Source organism: Rhincodon typus, chromosome 5 (genome assembly GCF_021869965.1).
Source record: "Rhincodon typus isolate 14 chromosome 5, sRhiTyp1.1, whole genome shotgun sequence".
NCBI lineage: Eukaryota > Metazoa > Chordata > Chondrichthyes > Orectolobiformes > Rhincodontidae > Rhincodon > Rhincodon typus.
This window is the reverse complement of record NC_063336.1, coordinates 38,864,641-38,885,006: the sequence shown is the minus strand read 5'-3', so window position 1 is coordinate 38,885,006 and position 20,366 is coordinate 38,864,641. Positions and strand designations below refer to the sequence as shown.

Sequence of the window (20,366 nt, the reverse complement as noted above, 5' to 3'; positions counted from 1 at the left end):
CCTACAAAGAGGCAGGCGTAGCTTGGGCCCATGCGGGTACCCATGGCTACCCCCTTTGTCTGTAGGAAGTGGGAGGAATTGAAAGAGAAGTTGTTGAGTACAGCACAGTATAGGCCCTTCGGCCCGCGATGTTGTGTCGACCTATTATCATACTCTAAGATCAAACTAACCTGCATATCTTCATTTTACTATCATCCATGTGCCTATCCAAGAGTCGCTTAAATGTCCCTGATGTATCTGACTCTACGACCACCGCTGACACGCACGCATCACTCTGTGAACCTACCTCTGACATCTCCTCTATACCTTCCTCCAATCACCTAAAAATTTTGCCCTCTCCCCCCAAGTTGGCCATTTCTGCCCTGGGAAAAAGTCTGTGGCTGTATTATGCCTCTCATCTTTCTTTGCTCCAATGAGAAGAGGCCTTGCTTCCTCAACCTTTCCTCATAAGACCTGCCCTCCAGTCCAGGCAGCATCCTGGTAAATCTCCCCTGCACCGTCTCTAAAGCTTCCACATCCTTCCTATAATGAGACGACCAGAACTGAACACAATATTCCAAGTGTGGTCTAACCAGAGTTTTATAGAGCTGCAGCATAACGTCACGGCTCTTAAACTCAATCCCTCTGCTAATGAAACCATACACCTTTATAACAATCGGATCAACTTGGGTGGCAACTTTGAGGGATCTATGAACGTGGACCCCAAAATCCCTCTGTTCCTCCACACTGCCAAGAATCCTGCCATTAAGCCTGTATTCTGCATTCAAACTCGACCTTCCAAAATGAATCACTTCACACTTTTCTGGGTTGAATTCCATCTGCCACTTCTTTGCCCAGCTCTGCATCCTCCCAATGTCCCGTTGCAACCTACAACAGCCCTCCACACTATCCACAACTCCTCCAACCTTTGTGTCATCGGCAAACTTACTAACCCACCCTCCACTTGCTCATGCAAGTCATTTATAAACATCACAAAGAGCAGAGGTCGCAGAACAGATCACTGTGGAACATCACTGGTTACCAAGCTCCAAGCTGAATACTTTCCATCTACTACCACCCTCTGTCTTCTATTGGACAGCAATTCTGTATCCAGACAGCCAAATTTCCCTCAATCCCATGCCTCCTTAGTTTCTAAATAAGCCTACCATGGGGAACCTTATCAACTGCTTTGCTAAAATCCATATACACCACATCCACTGCTCTACCTTCATCAATGTGTTTTGTCACATCCTGAAATAATTCAATGAGGTTTGTGAGGCATGACCTGCTCCCCTCAAAGCCATGTTGACTATCTCTAATCAAACTGCGCTTTTCCAAATAACCATAAATACTGTCTCTCAGAATCCTCTCCAATAATTTGCCCACCACAGAAGTTAGACTGACTGGTCTGTAATTCCCAGGGTTATCTTATTCCCTTCAAGAAAGGGAATAGGGATTTGCTACCAGTGGACAATGACGACGCAAAGATCATTGCCAAAGGCACAGCAATCTCTTCACTTTCTCCCTGTAGAAACCTTGGGTATATCCTGTCTGGCCCAGTGGACTGATCTATCCTCATGTTTTTCAAAATTTCTAGCACTTCCTCCTTCCTAACATCAACCTGTTTGAGCATATCAGCTTGTTTCACACTGTCCTCACAAACGTCAAGGTCCCTCTCACTGGTGAATACTGAAGCAAAGTATTCATTAAGGACCTCCCCTACCACCTCTGACTCAGTGCACAAGTTCCTTCCGCTACCCCTGATTGGCCCTGCCCTCACTCTGGCTATGCTCTTGTTTCTCACATAAGTATAGAACGCCTTTGGGGTTTTTCTTAATCCTACCTGCGAAGGCTTTTTCATTCCCCACTTCTAGCTCTCCTAAGTCCATTCTTCAGTTCCTTCCTGGCTACCTTGTAGCCCTCTAAAGCCGTGTCCAACGCTTGCTTCCTTCTTCCTCTTGACTAGATGTTCCACATGTCTTGTCATCCAAGGTTCCTTCACCTTATCATCCATTCCTTGCCTCAGTAGGACAAACCTATCCACTTGCAGCAAGTGCTCTCTAAACAACCTCCACATTTCTGTCATGCATTTCCCTGAGAACATCTGTTCCTAATTTCTGCTCCACAGTTCCTGCCTAATAGCACTGTAATTCCCCCTTCCCCAATTAAATTGTCTGCTCCTATCCCTCTCCGTGACTACAGTCAAGGTTAGGGAGTTGTGATCACTATCAGCAAAATGCTGTCTTGCCAAGAGATCTGACACCTGGCCTGGTTCGTTGCCAAGCACCTATCCAATATGGCCTCCCCTCTAGTCAGCCTATCTACATATTGAGTCAGAAGTCCTTCCTGGACACACCTGACAAAATCTGCTCCATCCAGACTATTTGCACTGAGCAGGTTCCAGTCAATATGAGCAAAGTTGAAGTCACCCATGACAACAACCCTGTTACTTCTGCACATTTCCAAAATCTGCCTCCCAATCTGTTCCTCAGAGTCTCTGTTGCTATTGGGGGGTCTATAGAAAACTCCCAATAAAGTGACTGCTCCTTTCCTGTTTCTGACTTCCACCCATACTGATTCAGTGGAGAAACCCTCCTTGACTACCTGTTTTTCTGCAACTGTGATACCGTCCCTGATTAGCAATGCCACTCCCCTACCTTTTTTTTAATCTCCCTCCCTATTTCTTTTGAAACATCTAAACCCCGGAACATCCAACAACCATTCCTGCCACTGATATCCAAGTCTCCATAATGGCCACAACATCATAGGTCCAAGTACTGATCCATGCTCTAATTTTATCACCCTCATTCCTGACACTTCTTGTGTTTAAAAAAGACACACTTCAGCCCACCACACTAACTGCAACTTTGCCATATCAACTATCTATCCTTCCTCTCAGACTCTCTGCATGCTGTATCTGCCCGTACACCAGCTACCCCATCCTCTGATCCGTAGCTCCGGTTCCCCTTTACTGTAATAGGATATAGCCTTGGTGAAACCTCACAATGAAAATTGAGTACAGTTTTGGTCTCCCCTTCTGGGGAAAAATATATTTGTCATAGAGGGAGTGCAACAGTTTTTTCACCTACATATTCCCTGAGAGGATTTGTCCTTTGGAGAGGCTAAGGAAACTGGATTTGTATCATCTGGAGTTTTTGAGAATGAACAGTGATCTAATTGAGACAAAAAAAAAATTTTCAGCATGTTACAGACTAGCTTTCAATGGGATATTTCCCCTGGGTTGTGATGCTAGAAGCAGGGGACATCAGCTCAAGATAAGGGAGAAACTTCTTAGAATAAGATGAAGAGAAATTTCTTCACCTTGAAGATGGTGAATCTACCTTAATTATCCAAAATGTTAAGAGTATCTGTATAATCGTAAGCTGTTTTGAGGCCGTAGAGCCCTGCAGCAGAGAAACAGACCCTTGGGTCCAACTCATCCATGCTGCGCAGGGTTCCCAAACTAAACTAGGCCCGTTTGGCCTATATCTGTCTCAACCTTCCATGTATCCGTCCAAATATCTTTTAAATGTTATAACTGTACCAGCATCTACCACTTCCTCTGGCAGTTCATCACCCCTCGGGTCCTTTTTAAATCTTTCTCCTCTCACTTCAAATCTAGAGGACATGTCTTTAAATTCACCTACCCAAGGGAAAAGACCTCTTTTTTTACTTTTCACCTTATCTATGCCCCTCATGATTTTGAATCTCCATATAGTCACCCCTCAACCACCTTCTCTTCAGTGAAAATAAATCCCAACCTATCCAGCCTCTCCCTATAACTCAAACCCTCTAGTTCTGGTAACATCCTGGAAAATCTTTTCTGTACCTTCTCCAATTTAATAATGTCCTACCCATCAGGGCGAACAGACCTGTACACAGTATGCCAAAAGTGGCCTCACCAACTTCCTGTACAACCACAATATGATGTCTCAGCTCCTATGCTCGGTGGCCTGAGCAATGAAAGCAAGTGTGTCAAATGCTTTCTTTACCACCTTGTCTGTGATGCAACTTTCAAAGAACTATGTATCTGAATGTGCATTGATCAATTAAGGTGAATAATTGATTCCTATAACATGGACGGACAGCCCTTGTGTCCACACTGGTTGAGAAAATACTTTCACTTTCCAGCCCTTGGTCCTTAGCCTTGGAGGTTATGGTACTTGATGTGCATATCCAGGTACTTTTTGTATGGGTTTGATGAGGTATACTGAGGTAATGACCAAACTTAGTTAATTTTCCTGGCTTTGGACGTAATGGAGCCAGAAAATAGACAAAGAAAAATCGTATTTGGACAGCTGTCTGACGGGTGAATTTTACAGGGTGGGCTGCCAGGGAACTGGAGACTTTTGCTTCTTCAGAGAGCCAGGACAGATGCAGGGCCAAATGGCCTCCTGTGCTTTACCCATTCTGGCAACCTGCTCCTTGAGGATAGTGGAAAATGGGGTTGCGTTGAAGAGGGAAAGGTGACCATCTGAGAATGTGAATGACGGAGCTGCCTTGAACCAACAACTGTACAGATGCCAGAGAGGTATACCTTTCCTCTAGGTTTCCAGGTCCATATTATGTAGCATTTTTAACTGAACTTGGTAAATTTTGTCAGAATAATTACAAGTAGGGTACTTGGAAATTAATATTTTGTCAACCTTTGTCAATGTTTTACGTGGACAGTGTTTGAATTTTTGAGTAATTTTGTGCCAAATAAAGCCTCTCTACAGGCAAAATTCACCTTGGAGCAGTTGATACAGTTTCTGAAAGACCTACACAACTCAAACAGATTAAAATCCAGTCTTCCCAAAGTGATTGAGTGTGAGAGATAGTAGGAACTGCAGATGCTGGAGAATCTGAGATAACAAGGTGTAGAGCTGGATGAACACAGCAGGCCAAGCAGCAGCATAGGAGCAGGAAGGCTGACGTTTCGGGCCGAGATCCTTCATCAGAAATGGGGGAGGGGAAGGGGGTTCTGAAATAAATAGGGAGAGGGGGAGGCAGACAGAGGAGAAGATAGGAGAGGAAACAGACAGGTCAAAGAGGCGGGGATGGAGCCAGTAAAGGTGAGTGTAGGTAGGGAGGGGATAGGTCAGTCCAGGGAGGACGGACAGGTCAAGGGGGCGGGATGAGGTTAGTAGGTAGGAGAAGGGGGTGTGGCTTGAGGTGGGAGGAGGGGATAGGTGGGAGGAAGAACAGTTTAGGGAGGCGGGGACGAGCTGGACTGGTTTTGGGATGCGGTAGGGGGAGGGGAGATTTTGAAGCTTGTGAAATCCACATTGATACCATTGGGCTGCAGGGTTCCCAAGCGGAATATGAGTTGCTGTTCCTGCAACCTTCGGGTGGCATCGTTGTGGCACTGCAGGAGGCCCAGGATGGACATGTCGTCTGAGGAATGGGAGGGCGAGTTGAAATGGTTCGCGACTGGGAGGTGCAGTTGTTTATTGCAAACCGAGCGTAGGTGTTCTGCAAAGCGGTCCCCAAGTAGAGGAGGCCACAATGGGTACAGCAGATGCAGTATACCACATTAGCAGATGTGCAGGTGAACATCTGCTTGATGTGCAAAGTCTTGGGGCCTGGGATGGGGGTGAGGGAGGAGGTGTGGGGGCAGGTGTAGCACTTCCTGCGGTTGCAGGGAAAAGTGCCGAGTGTGGAGCGGACGTGGGAGTCTCGGAGAGAGTGGTCCCTCCGGAAGGCAGATAAGGGTGGGGAGGGAAAAATGTCTTTGGTGGTGGGTTCGGATTGCAGATGGCGGAAGTGTCGGAGGATGATGCGTTGGATCCGGAGGTTGGTGGGGTGGTATGTGAGGACGAGGGGGATTCTTTTTTGGTTGTTATTGCGGGGACAGGGTGTGAGGGATGAGTTGCGGGAAATGCTGGAGACACGGTGGAGGGCGTTCTCGGCCACTGAGGGGGGGATGTTGCGGTCCTTGAAAAACGAGGACATCTGAGATGCACAGGAGTGGAATGCCTCATCCTGGGAGCAGATGCGAAGGAATTGGGAATAGGGGATGGCATTTTTGCAGGAAGGTGGGTGGGAGGAGGTGTATTCTAGGTAGCTGTGGGAGTATGTGGGCTTGAAATGAATATCGGTTTCTAGGTGGTTGCCCGAGATGGAGACAGAGAGGTCCAGGAAGGAGAGGGAGGTATTAGAGATGGTCCAGGTGAACTTAAGGCTGGGGTGGAAGGTGTTGGTGAAGTGGATGAACTGTTCAAGCCCCTCGTGGGAGCACGAGGCGGCGCCGATACTGTCATCAATGTAACGGAGGAAGAGGTGGGGTTTAGGGCCAGTGTAGGTACGGAAGAGGGATTGTTCCACATAACCTACAAAGAGGCAGGCATAGCTTGGGCCCATGCGGGTACCCGTGGCCACCCCCTTTGTCTGTTGGAAGTGGGAGGGATTGAAAGAGAAGTTGTTGAGGGTGAGGATGAGTTCGGCTAGGCGGATGAGGGTGTCAGTGGAGGGGGACTGGTCGGGCCTGCAGTACAGGAAGAAGCGGAGGGCCTTTAGGCCAATGTATGGGGAATGCAGGTGTGTAGGGACTGGACGTCCATGGTAAAGATGAGATGTTGGGGACCGGGGAATTGGAAGTTCTGGAGGAGGTGGAGGGCGTGGGTGGTGTCACGGACGTAGGTAGGCAGTTCCTGGACCAAGGGGGAGAAAATGGAGTCCAGATAGTTGGAGATAAGTTCGATGGGGCAGGAGCAGGCGGAGACAATGGGTCGACCAGGGCAGTCAGGTTTGTGGATTTTGGGAAGGAGATAGAAGCAGGCGGTGTGGCATTGGGGAACGATGAGGTTGGAGGCCGTGGGTGGGAGGTCACCTGAGGTGATGAGGTTGTTGATGGTTTGCTGGTTGGGGGTGGGGTCATGATCAAGGGGGCGGTAGGAGGTGGTGTCGGAGAGTTGGTGCCTGGCCTTGGCAATGTAGAGGTCAGTGCGCCATACTACAACTGCGCCTCCCTTGTCAGCGGGTTTTATGGTGAGGTTGGGATTGGAGTGGAGGGCTGCACGTTCTGCGGGGGAGAGGTTGAGGCGATTGATGTCTCGAGGCAGTTGGAGATGAAGAGGTCGAGGGAGGGTAGGAGGCCTTGGGGTGGTGTCCAGGAGGAGGGGTTGTGTTGGGAGGCGGGAGAAGGGGTCAGTAGAGGGAGGGTTAGGTTCATGGTTGAAGAAGTAAGCGTGGAGGCGGAGGAAGCGGAAAAACTGCTCAATGTCCAAACGTGACCGGTATTCGTTGATCTGTGGGTGGAGGGGGACAAATGTGAGCCCTTTACTGAAGACTGACCGTTCGTCCTCAGTAAGGGGGAGGTCCTCCCACCTTCCTGCAAAAATGCCATCCCTTATTCCCAATTCCTTCGCCTCTGCCGCATCTGCTCCCAGGATGAGGCATTCCACTCCCGTACATCTCAGATGTCCTCGTTTTTCAAGGACCGCAACATCCGCCCCACCACCACCCCCCCCAGTGGTCGAGAACGCCCTCCACTGTGTCTCCCACATTTCCCCCAACTCATCCCTCACACCCCGTCCCAGCAATAACTAAAAAAGAATCCCCCTCATCCTCACGTACCACTCCACCAACCTCCGGATCCAACGCATCATCCTCCGACACTTCCGCAATCGGACCCCACCACCAAAGACATTTTTCCCTCCCTACCCTTATCTGCTTTCCGGAGGAACCACTCTCTCCGAGAGTCCCTTGTCCGCTCCCCACTCCCCTCCAGCCCCACCACACCCGGCACTTTTTTCCCTGCAACCCTCCCACCTCAAGCCGCACCCCCATCTCCTACCTACTAACCTCATCCCGCCCCCTTGACCTGTCCGTCCTCCCTGGACTGACCTATCTCCTCCCTACCTCCCCGCCTACACTCACCTTTACTGGCTCCATCCCCGCCTCTTTGACCTGTCTGTCTCCTCTCCACCTATCTTCTCCTCTATCCATCTTCTATCTGCCTCCCACTCTCTCCCTATTTATTTCAGAACCCCCTTCCCCTCCCCCATTTCTGATGAAGGGTCCAGGCCCGAAACATCAGCCTTCCTGCTCCTATGATGCTGATTTTGAGTGTGGTTTATCAATAAGTAGGTAGCCTCCGATACTGGGTACGATTCAGTTTTATTTTCCAAGGAAACAAATCTGCAGAGTCACCTTGAAGTGTTGTTAGTTAAAATGCTGCTGTTTAAATCTGAGACTTCATTTTAAATCCAGGTCTTTGCACGTGAAAAGGTTTATTTGCCAACTATAAGTTGCCAAACAAAGCAATTCTGAAAGTTCTTTAACTAGGCTTTTGAGAGAAATTTTGTAGACTTAAATAACCCATAACTTTCCCTTAAATTATCCATATCATTCAGATCTTTGAGTCCAGTCTTGCTCAAGATTTAAATTAAAATTTCTAGATAAAATGATAAATTACAGTACTCTCTCCATCCACCTATTGATTATTCACTCATTCCAAGAGCATTTTTCCAAGCATTTATGGGATCAATTGTTTTTTGCATTCCTGATGCAGAGCTGTACGTGACAGAAGCACGTACCAGGAATTCGAGTGTGAACCTCTCCTTTACCTCCCCAGGCAAATTATTGATATAGTTAGGTTATTGGCTGAGTGGCAAGAGATAACGAGCTAAATAATATGCAGGTACTTGGTAGTATGTGACTAGTAGTGTCTGACTGGGACCTGTTGGAATCTGACTTAGACACTGTATCAATACTTCAATGATGGGTTTGAAAGCCACATGATTCAAATTTGCTGATGATACATAGATAAATGACATTGGAAGCAGTTAAGTTATTTACAGTTGAAGTAGAGAAACTGGGGAATTAATTTTCATGTGGAAAAATGTAATTTTATTCATGGGACCATAAAAAGGATAGACCCCAGAATACTTTCTAAATGATGAAAACCTAGAAATAATGGCGATGCAGATACATAGATCATTAAAATACCAGTGCCATGAGCAGGTGCCAAAAAAAATCAAAAGCTAATGGAACATGCTTACAAGGAAATGGATTTCAAGGGCGTGGAAGTTATGCAAATTCCTGGTTAGATCATGACTGCTGTACTCTTTAGCTGTTCTGGGTATCACACTGGCTTTGCGGAGTGGAGCATCGGTTTGTTGGAATTATACTGCAATGCTTGAAGTACCTGAGAAGTTACACAAAATGGGGCTGCTTTCCCTGGAATTTAGAAGACTATGGAGTCATTAGATTGTCCTCTTCAAGATAGTAAAGGAAATAATGGGTTGCTAGAAACACTATACCCTGGGTGAGGAGTCTAGGAGGGTATAGTCTAGACCAAAGGGTAAGTGGATATTATATCCAATGTTAAATTAGATTAGAGATTTTTGTTTAACGAGGTATTAAGAGATATGGGTTAATGGCAGACATATGGACTTGGGTCATAGATCAACCATGATCTCATTGAATGGCAGAGCAGGCCAAGATTGAGCTAAGTAGACTGTGCCTGGCCCTATAATTTCAGTGTCTGTCTTTTAAGAAGTCATGCCGTACATGAAACTATTCACTAGCTACATTTAAATATTATACCTAAATTCCAGTACTTATTTTTCTACATGCGTAGAAACTGCTCAGGCCATACTGTCTACTACTCCTGGTAAAACGACAGCAGGTACGACTGATCCAGCAGAAGCTACAAGACTTCTGGCTGAGAAACGACGAATAGCACGAGAACAGCGGGACCGAGAGGAAGAAGAGAAAAGAGAACAAGAGGAGAAAGAAAGGTACCTAATTATATTTTTGGGAGGCTGGGGAATTGGAGAAGTATGTTGATAACTATCTTAAGAGATAACATTTCATTCTCCCCTTCACACCACCTTTACCCCTGTGCAATTATTGAAATGAGAAAACAATTAGTACAACCAGGATAAGACCTTTGTTTTAAATTTGAATTGTCAAAATTACCACTTAATGACTTGGTTGTGATAATAATAGCTTTGACAGACTATCTGGTGAATCCTCTGAATGAACGTTTTCTTGAAATGTTTCTCAAAATAGGTTCTGTTGTGATTGATGCAAATAACAATTTTATAGAATTTGGGGAGAAGCACTTGCTGAAAATCTTGATGCAACATAAAGCAACTTAATGAGTCCCTGAAGCATATCCTAGTGAAGATGTTATTCTGTCTGATTTCATGGAAGCACAATGGTTGTACCACAAAAGGAGGCCATTCAGCCCATTGCATCTGTGTTGGCCCTCTGCAGGAATAATTCATCTGTTGAGACTAAACAAAAACTAAAAAACTTTGGTGTAAATCAAACAAAATCAGAAATTGCTGGAAAAACTCAGCAGGTCTGGCAGCACTGTTTTGAGAAAGTAGCGTTAAGATTTCAGGTCCTGCAACCCTCCTTCAGAACTGATTGTAGCAAGGAAAATGTTGCTATATATACCGAAGAAGAAATGTGTGGGAAGGGAAGGAGCAAATGATAGGTAGAGATAGAGCTGAGAGAGGGGGGGGAGAAAAAGTGAAAAACAGTTGGGTAGACAAAGGTCCGCCTGGGAGGATCATAAGATCCCTACAGTGTGGAAGCAGGCTATTCAGACCAAGAGTCCACTGACTCTCTGAAGAGCATTCTACCCAGACCCACCCCCAGTGCTGTAACCCTGCATTTCCCATGGCTAATCCACCTAACCTACACATCATTGGACACTATGGGAAATTTAGCATGGCTAACTCGCCTAACCTGCACAGCTTTGGAGGAAACAGGAGCACACAGCGGAAACCCAAGCACACTCTCGGAGAATGTATGGAGTTTGCACAGACAGTCGCCTGAGGCCAGAATTGAACCGGGTTCCTGGTGCAGTGCTAACCACTGATCCACCGTGCCATCCCAAAGATAATTAGTTTCTACTGTAAGCCACCCATTGTCAGCCACTCATGGGCCCAATTAGCATAGTTAAGTATATTCAAGTCTGAGATAGAGATTTTTAGCAGTAAGATAATCAAGGGCTGTGGAGGGGAAAGGCAGGAAAGTAGAGCTGATAATTATCCAATTATTGAATAGCAGAGCAGACTTCATGGGCTGAATGGCCTACTTCAGCTCCTGTGTCTTATGATGTGAAGTCCTTGGCCAAAGAGGCAAGTTAGATATTGGGAAGGTTTCCTTTGATGTCTTTTGATGGGCTAGTTTTCCTTTGGCTGTCTTTGATGTATTATTAAAGTATGATGCACCGGGCAGGTTTCCAAGAGATTGATGAAATTTTAAGTTTTTGGATTAGCTAGAAGTAGAATAATTTTGGGGATGCAGTAGTTTTCTGGATCTTTGCTTGATTGGCGTGAGTTTGAGAAGGACTTTTCAGACCGTTTTTTTCAAATTTACCTTTGCGTTTTACTATGCCTATTAGGAGAGTGAATGGACCACTGTTGTACCTGGCTGTATAACATCTGGATGTGAATGGTGTAATCAGTCAGGTGGGGTTTGTGTATGTATGATGGGTGTCCAGCATTTTGTTTTTCTTTCCAATGTTCATTTATTTAAAAACAAAAAAAAAAAAAATTTAAAATGCATCACCGTTTTGGCAAAGATCTGCAGCTTGGGTTGTGGATGAGGTTGTTGACTTGCTCGTCAAGCTGTCCTGTTCTTAAGACATTCAACACCATGCTAGGTGACATCATCATTGGAGCCTCCGATGAAGCGATGTTATTCTACTCCGCTTAGAATTTATACTGTTTGGTCCGTTATGGTGAGTAGTGTCATTTCTGGTTTTGATCTGTATGGGTTTATATATGGGGTCCAATTCTGTATGTTTGCTTGCATTACGGGTGGAGAACCATGCCTTTAGGAATTCCAGTGCGTATCTATGTTTGGCTAGTTTCCTTCCTGTCTGTCCGATGTAATGCTTGTGGTGGTCGTTCCATGGTATTTTGTAAACCATGTTGGTTCTGCATGTTGTGGGAATGGGGTCTTTAATCCTCGAGTGTTTGTTGTAGGAATCATGATGGCCCACAGCCACTCTACAGCAAGCACTGACAAGGATTAAAAACCCCATTCCCACAGCATTTTAAATACCATGCAACGACTGCAACAAGCATTACATCGGACAGACAGGAAGGAAACTAGCCATCAGAATACGCGAACATCAACTAACAGCAAAACCAGTACAACAAACTCTCTTTTAATATCGGTATGCTCAGACAATGAAGGCCATTAGTTTAACTGGGACAAGGTAACCATAGTAGCCTAAGCCAAACACGCACGGGAATTTCTAGAGGCATGATTCTCCACACATGCAATCAACAAACATATAAAATTGGACCCCATATACAAACGCATACAGTTCAAAACCGGAAATGAGACTAGTCACCATAACAGACCAAACAGTATAAATTCCAAGCAGAGTAGAATAGCATCATCAGAGGCTCCACTGATGATGTCACCTAGCATGGTGACGAAACGTCTGAATGAGAACAGGCCAGCTCGGCGAGCAAGTCAACAACCTCAAAAATACATCACATTATTTAGCATTTGCAAGATGTGTAGACTTGAATCCCTGATCAAAGCGGGACACTTCTATTTTGCATGTGTCTAAGTAGGATGTTTATGGATTGCTGTTAAATTTAGGCAAATGAAAGAAGAAATGCTGCGACGAAAATCTGAAGAAAAAGCTCGCCGGGAAGAAGAAGCTCGGAGGCTTGAGGAAGAAAGGAGACTTCGAGAAGCACAGCAAAAACTTGAAGAGGAGCAACAATTTCTGGAGGAAAAGACTCAAAAAGAGAGACTTGAAATAGAGCGTTTGCAAAAGCAAGTAAGTGTTCAGTTTATTACTATGTAACCTACTAGTTTTATTTTCCCTATCGTCTACAAGGACAAGGCTATCAGATGCGGGAGAACATCACCACCTGAAACACTCAAGTCTATCACCATCCTAGCTTGGGACTATATCACTGAGTCAAAATCCTGGAACTCCCTAGCACATTGGGTGACTGTACCCCCTCCATCGTCTGCACTGGTTTATGCAGACAGCTCATCACCACCTTTGTGAAGACAATTATAGGGACAGGCAGTAAATGTTGGACTAGCCAGTGATGCTTGCATTCCATTAACAAAATTAAAAGAAAAATTTAACCTCTTAGAGAAGCTAATGTATTAAATAATCAAATTTTGACCAATATTGAAGTCTTGGTGTAGTCATCACAGAGCCACAGTTTGTGCAAGCAATGAACTAAGCTGACCTTACACTAAAATGAAAGATCATCGTGTTTAAACAGTAAATGTATTATTTGCTGCGTTGGAGAAAGTTTAAAAGCAATTTACAAGAATGATTTGCAGGAATGAAAAACTTCAATAGAGGATAAGTTGAAAAAGTTTTGACTGTTCTCCTTGAACAGAAGAATGATGAGAGGAGATGTGAAAAAAGGTTTTCAAAATCATGAGCAGGCTGGATAGATAGGTAGAGAGAGCCTGTTTCCCCCTTGTAATTGGAAATTAAGACTGACAGGGTGTAGATTTAAAGTGATGCGCAAAAGAAGTGAGAGGGGGGAAAAAAATTCACAGTTGTTAGGTTATGGAATGCACTGTCTGCAAATTTGGTGGAGGCAGTTTCAATTGAGGCATTTAAAAGAGCATTGGATGATTACTTGGAAAGAAGTGCTGTGAAAGAATATGAGGAAAGGCAGGACATTGGAACTGGTGCAGGCACAGTGGGCCAAATGGCCTCCTTCCACACTTTAACAATTCTGATTCTGTGATTGAGATACTTGAGTCTATAAGACTACAAGGATTCTAGAAGCCGCTGTTTCCCTCGAAGCTGTCGTAATATGAAGATTTGAAGATGTGGTAATAACATCAACCACCCCCACCCCGCAAAAACTCCACACAATGTGACAAATCGATTGAACAAAGACACACTATTGTAAATGCATTTGCCCCCTCACATGTTTAAGAATGTGTAAAAATGTAGGATCTTGGACCTGATGGTAAATATTTTGCTTCAGGATAAAGACTTTGTAAAGGACATAAAGGACACCAAATAGTTTAATATAGCAATGCTCCAATAAGAAACCAGCCTCTCTTTGAGTGACTCAGTTGCTTTGTTTAATTGTTGACTAGAGGTGTTTCATTATGTCACTTCAGTTTTTACCCTTGTTTTGCAGTCAGCATCTAGCCACGATTGAAGTTTCATCGTTGACATGTTCACCATGTGGTTTACTTTTTTAATAACAGTACCGTGGATCAATCTAAACTACATTCTGGTAACTGCCAGTGCATTGTGCATTGATCTATACCTATGTTCATGGCCAAGCTACTCATTCAGGTTCATAAAATATGTATGAACCTGATTTGCCCTGTACTAGAGAAATTCAGCCAAATGGTAGTAGTCACATAGAGCTCTGTTGTAGTACTGCCTGTTTTCCTTATAAAATAATCAATTGAGAGTCTGAGGGAGTCTTGGGATCTGTGGCTAGCATGATATAGCTATGCTTTATAGGTTAGAAAATTTGGCCAATTTTTTCATTTGTTGCTTGGAGCAAGTCCGTAGGGACAATATTCAAGACAGCCATCATTTTGATGGCTAGTAATAGCCATTCCCATCATTCAGTGGCATGCAGGTAATTGCTGTAGGGTTGTCTCACAAACTGTGGACAATTATTTCCCTAGAGCATATTTCTTACATGTCTGGTATGAGTTTCATACTGTAAACACCAGTTGGCAAATCACTGCAAAAGACCACTGATCAACTGAGGTTTAGTTTCATGATGTAACCTTTGATGGTGAACCATGCAATATTGCTGGTATTGAAACAAAAGTAGGCCATTCAGCCTTTGAGTCAATTACGCTGTAAAGAGTTAAATCGAGATTTAAATGTTCACAGTAAAACCATGGGAGTAAATGCTCCAATAAACCTTGAAAGCCCTACAGGGTGAGGTCAGCAGAACGTCCAGAAAGGCCTTGCAAACCAAAAGGGTTGAAGCAAACAATATTAGGGATAGCCAGACTAGGGCAAGATAAAGGGCTACATTAAGATACAAACCTAAGACTTGGAGATATCTGTTTATTGTACGATTATGTACTAACAAGGTTGAAATTTGAACTACAGAAGTATAGACATAACTAAAGGTGTGTAAGAGTGATGAATTTCTTGTATTCAGCAGAATTTTATTCCAGCTAATTTAGAGTGGACTATCTCTGTGTATGTTTGAGTAAACAATTGAATACCTGTGAAAGAATTGGACTGTAAAAGTTTAGTAAGGATATCAATATTCATTGTAAAACCAAGGGAGAATTATCCAGAGATAGTAGGAACTGCAGATGCTGGAGAATCCGAGACAACAAGGTGCAGGGCTGGATGAACACAACAGGCCAAGCAGCATCATAGGAGCAGAAAGGCTAACGTTTCGGGCCGAGACCCTTCATCAGAAAAGGGGGAGGGGAAGGGGGTTCTGAAATAAATAGGGAGAGAGGGGGAGGCGGATGGAAAATGGATAGAGGAGAGGATAGGTGGAGAGGAAACAAACAGGTCAAAGAGGCGGGGATGGAGCCAGTAAAGGTGAGTGTAGGTGAGGAGTTGGGGAGGGGATAGGTCAGTCCAGGGAGGACGGACAGGTCAAGGGGGCGCCATGAGGTTAGTCGGTAGGAGATGGGGGTGCGGCTTGAGGCGGGGACGAGCTGGACTGGTTTTGGGATGCGTTAGGGGGAGGGGAGATTTTGAAGCTTGTGAAATCCACATTGATACCATTGGGCTGCAGGGTTCCCAAGCGGAATATGAGTTGCTGTTCCTGCAACCTTCGGGTGGCATTGTTGTGGCACTGCAGGAGGCCCAGGATGGACATGTCGTCTGAGGAATGGGAGGGGGAGTTGAAATGGTTCGCGACTGGGAGGTGCAGTTGTTTATTGCGAACCGAGCGTAGGTGTTCTGCAAAGCGGTCCCCGAGCCTCCGATGTAGAGGTAGCCACACCGGGTACAGCGGATGCAGTATACCACATTGGCAGGTGTGCAGGTGAACATCTGCTTGATGTGGAAAGTCTTCTTGGGGCTTGGGATGGGGGTGAGGGGGGAGGTGTAGGGGCAGGTGTAGCACTTCCTGCGGTTGCAGGGAAAAGTGCCGGGTGTGATGGGGCTGGAGGGGAGTGTGGAGCGGACGTGGGAGTCACGGAGAGAGTGGTCCCTCCGGAAAGCAGATAAGGGTGGGGAGGGAAAGATGTCTTTGGTGATGGGATCGGATTGCAGATGGCGGAAGTGTCGGAGGATGATGCGTTGGATCCGGAGGTTGGTGGGGTGGTATGTGAGGACGAGGGGGATTCTTTTTTTGGTTCTTATTGCGTGGACGGGGTGTGAGGGATGAGTTGTGGGAGATGTGGGAAACACGGTTGAGGGCGTTCTCGACCACTGAGGGGGGGAAGTTATGGTCCTTGAAAAACGAGGACAACTGAAATGTATGGGAGTGGAATGCCTCATCCTGGGAGCAGATGCGGCGGAGGCGAAGGAATTGGGAATAGGGGATAGCATTTTTTGAAGGAGGGTGGGTGGGAGGAGGAGTATTCTAGGTAGCTGTGGGAGTTGGTGGGCTTGAAATGAATGTCGGTTTCTAGGTGGTTGCCCGATATGGAGACAGAGGTCCAGGAAGGGGGGAGAGGTATTAGAGATGGTCCAGGTAAACTTAAGGTTGGGGTGGAAGGTGTTGGTGAAGTGGATGAATTGTTCGAGCTCCTCGTGGGAGCACGAGGCGGCGCCGATACAGTCATCAATGTAAGGGAGGAAGAGGGATTGTTCCACGTAACCGACAAAGAGGCAGGCGTAGCTTGGGCCCATGCGGGTACCCATGGCCACCCCCTTTGTCTGTAGGAAGTGGGAGGAATTGAAAGAGAAGTTGAGGGTGAGGACGAGTTCGGCTAAGCGGATGAGGGTGTCAGTGGAGGGGGACTGGTCAGGCCTGCGGGACAGGAAGAAGCGGAGGGCCTTTAGGCCATCTGCATGGGGAATGCAGGTGTAGAGGGACTGGACGTCCATGGTAAAGATGAGGTGTTAGGGACCGGGGAATTGGAAGTTCTGGAGGAGATGGAGGGCGTGGGTGGTGTCACGGACATAGGTAGGGAGTTCCTGGACCAAGGGGGAGAAAATGGACTCCAGATAGTTGGAGATCAGTTCGGTGGGGCAGGAGCAGGCGGAGACAATGGGTCGACCAGGGCATTCGGGTTTGTGGATTTTTGGGAAGGAGATAGAAGCGGGCAGTGCGGGGTTGGGGAATGATGAGTTTGGAGGCCATGGGTGGGAGGTCACCTGAGGTGATGAGGTTGTGGATGGTTTGGGAGATGATGGTTTGGTGCTCGGGTGGGGTCATGATCAAGGGGGTGGTAGGAGGAGGTGTCGGAGAGTTGGCGTTTGGCCTCGGCGATGTAGAGGTCAGTGCACCATCCTACAACTGCACCTCCCTTGTCCGTGGGTTTTATGGTGAGGTTGGGATTGGAGCGGAGGGCTGCATGTTCAACTTTGGTTATATTGTGAACATAGAAAATCTTATTTAATTCTTAAATCTGCTCCTCCATTCAATGAGATCTGATAAGGCTCCAGTTTTCTGCCTTTTCTCCCATAGCTCTTGATTCCCATGCTGATTAAAATTGTCAATCTCATATGTAATATAATTATCGTCCCAGCCTCTACAGTCGTTTGCAGTAAAAAAAAATTTAGATACACTACCCAATGAGAAGAAATTACTTGCCATTTGTCTTAAGTGGGTGACCCCTTACTCTAAAATGATGCTGTCTAGTTCTACACCCCCTTGCAAAAATGAACAAACTGTCAAGCCCGCTAAAACCATTTATATGTTTCAATAAAGTTGCTGTCCTTGTGCTAAATTCCATTAAATACAATACAACATTGTAAAACTGTCCCCATAACAAAATCGCTCTATGTCCGGATCAACCTAGTGAACAATCTCTCTACTGCCTTCAATGCCAAAAGTACTCAATATATTCTAGGTGTCATCTAACTAGTGGCTTACATTGTTTTATCAAACCACCCTTATTTTTATACTCCATTCCCATTGAAGTAAAGGCCCACATTCCATTTGCCTTCCGTATTACCAACTGAAGTTGTACGCCAGCTTTTTGTAATTCATGCATGAGGACCCTTTTCCACCCAATCCCTCCATGTTGTGGCTTTCTGCCATCTTTCTCCATTTTAAATAATATTCACACCTTTCCTACCAAAATACGTAACTTTGTGTTTTCCCCGCATTATATTCACTGAATCTATATGTCAATGTGTGTCATCCTCCCCATTTGCTTCCCATCTGTTTGTCATCTACAAATTGGCTGCAGTACGTTCAGTCCCCTTATCCAAACAATTTGTACATATTGTACGTAATTATTTTTCCAGAATTGATCCCTGTGGCACACCACAAGTTATAGTTTCCATCCTTTAAATATTCTCCCTTTGCCCAACTTTGTCTTCTATTAGTTAGCCAATCCTCTGTTCATCCTAATATACTACCCTCAACATCATGTGCTGTGGACTTACGAAGTAGCCTTATGCATGCTACCTTATCAAATACCAAAAAGCACTGCTGCCTCATAATGCCAGGGACCTGGGTTCAATTCCATCCTTGGGCAACTGCATGTGTGGAGTTTGTACATTCTCCCTGTGTCACCATGTGTTTCCTCCCACAGTCTGAAGATGTGCAGGTTAGGTCGATTGGCCAAGTTAAAATTGCCCATGGTATCCAGTGATGTATAGGTTAGGTGGATTAGCCGTGGGAAATGCAGGATCATAGGGGTGAGAGTCTGGGTGGGATGCTCTTTGGAGAGTAGGTGTGGACTTGCTGGGCCGAATGGCGGCTTTCCACGCCATAGGGATTCTAAACAAATTCTGAACCTCTTCTAAGGATGCCTAACCTGAAGAAGTTACCCTCCTCCCTCCGGACAAACCTCAAGGGATCTCTCTCCCACTGCAACTGTCTCGTAATCTCTTCGGCCCTGAAACTGCTCGACCACGTCCTGAAGCAAACCAGGTACTACAGCCACATCACCTTCCTTAGCACCTGCCTACGGAACCAGATCATCCCCAATGGACTACAATCCACATTCAAGCCTTCCCAATTTGGCCCCAACCGTGATAATATCTACACTCATGGTATTGAGATTCTTCAGAAGCGTTTCTCCCTGCGACTCCTGAAACACACACCTTGCAGCAATGCGTCGGCATCTCCAGGCACTACAATCAAGCCTACCCCAGCTCAGAGCCTCCCTCTCCCAGACCTGCAAAGGACCTCTCCTGTTTTTTATTCTTCGTAGGATCCACAATCTGAACTCCCAATTCTACTCAGCTTTATTGGACACTAAAAACCGTAAGTACAGTAAACTTACTGGTGCCTACTACCCAAAACGGGCTTCCTCCACCCCCCAAATCCCCAGCCGTACCCAGGACCTTCCCCACAATGGGTCCGCCGCCATTGGCCATGAGGCTACTATCGGAGAACCCACAGATGACGTCACATCCGCCACCGCCGGGTTCCCCGCTTCCGGGACAGCAAACACCATCGCTGCCGTTGCCACCGACACTGAAGTCGCGACCACCCTCACCGCTACTGCCGCCGCCTACCCCGCTTCTCCTACCTCCCACACAACTCTGCCCACCACCGACGCCGACGCAACTCTGCCCACCGCCAGAGGACACAGCAGCACCCAGCCCTGCCGAGTCTTCACCATCCCCCCCAGACCTACCCCTTACTGAGGACTTTCGTCCTCAGTAAGGGGCTCACCTTTGTCCCCCTCCACCCTCAGATCAACGAATACCGCTCACGCTTGGACATAGAGCAGTTTTTCCGCCGCCTCCGCCTCCACGCTTACTACTTTAACCGTGAACCTAACCCTCCCTCTCCTGACCCCTTCTCCCGCCTCCAACACACCCCCTCCTCCTGGACACCACCCCAAGGCCTCCTACCCTCCCTCGACCTCTTCATCTCCAACTGCCGTCAAGACATCAATCGCCTCAACCTCTCCACCCCTCTCACCCACTCCAACCTCTCCCCTGCAGAACGTGCAGCCCTCCGCTCCCTCCGCTCCAATCCCAACCTCACCATAAAACCCGCGGACAAGGGAGGCGCAGTTGTAGTATGGCGCACTGACCTCTACATCGCCGAGGCCGGACGCCAACTCTCCGACACCACCTCCTACCGGCCCCTTGATCATGACCCCACCCCTGAGCACCAAACCATCATCTCGCAAACTATTCACAACCTCATCACCTCAGGTGATCTCCCACCCACGGCCTCCAACCTCATCGTTCCCCAACCTCGCACTGCCCGCTTCTATCTCCTTCCCAAAATCCACAAACCTGAATGCCCTGGTCGACCCATTGTCTCCGCCTGCTCCTGCCCCACCGAACTGATCTCCAACTATCTCGACTCCATTTTCTCCCCCTTGGTCCAGGAACTCCCTACCTATGT

General features: G+C 46.5%; 1 protein-coding gene across 2 annotated transcripts in view; it reads left to right on the top strand.

Moving 5' to 3' along the window:
- LOC109923570 (ensconsin-like) overlaps positions 1-20,366 on the top strand; it is a 132,377-nt gene that overhangs the window by 92,147 nt on the left and 19,864 nt on the right. For both annotated transcript variants that reach the window (XM_048597400.1, XM_048597402.1), the window contains exons 11-12: positions 9,545-9,704; positions 12,544-12,727. In XM_048597400.1, coding sequence (XP_048453357.1) covers positions 9,545-9,704; positions 12,544-12,727 — 344 coding nt within the window. The remainder of the gene's footprint in view (positions 1-9,544; positions 9,705-12,543; positions 12,728-20,366) is intronic.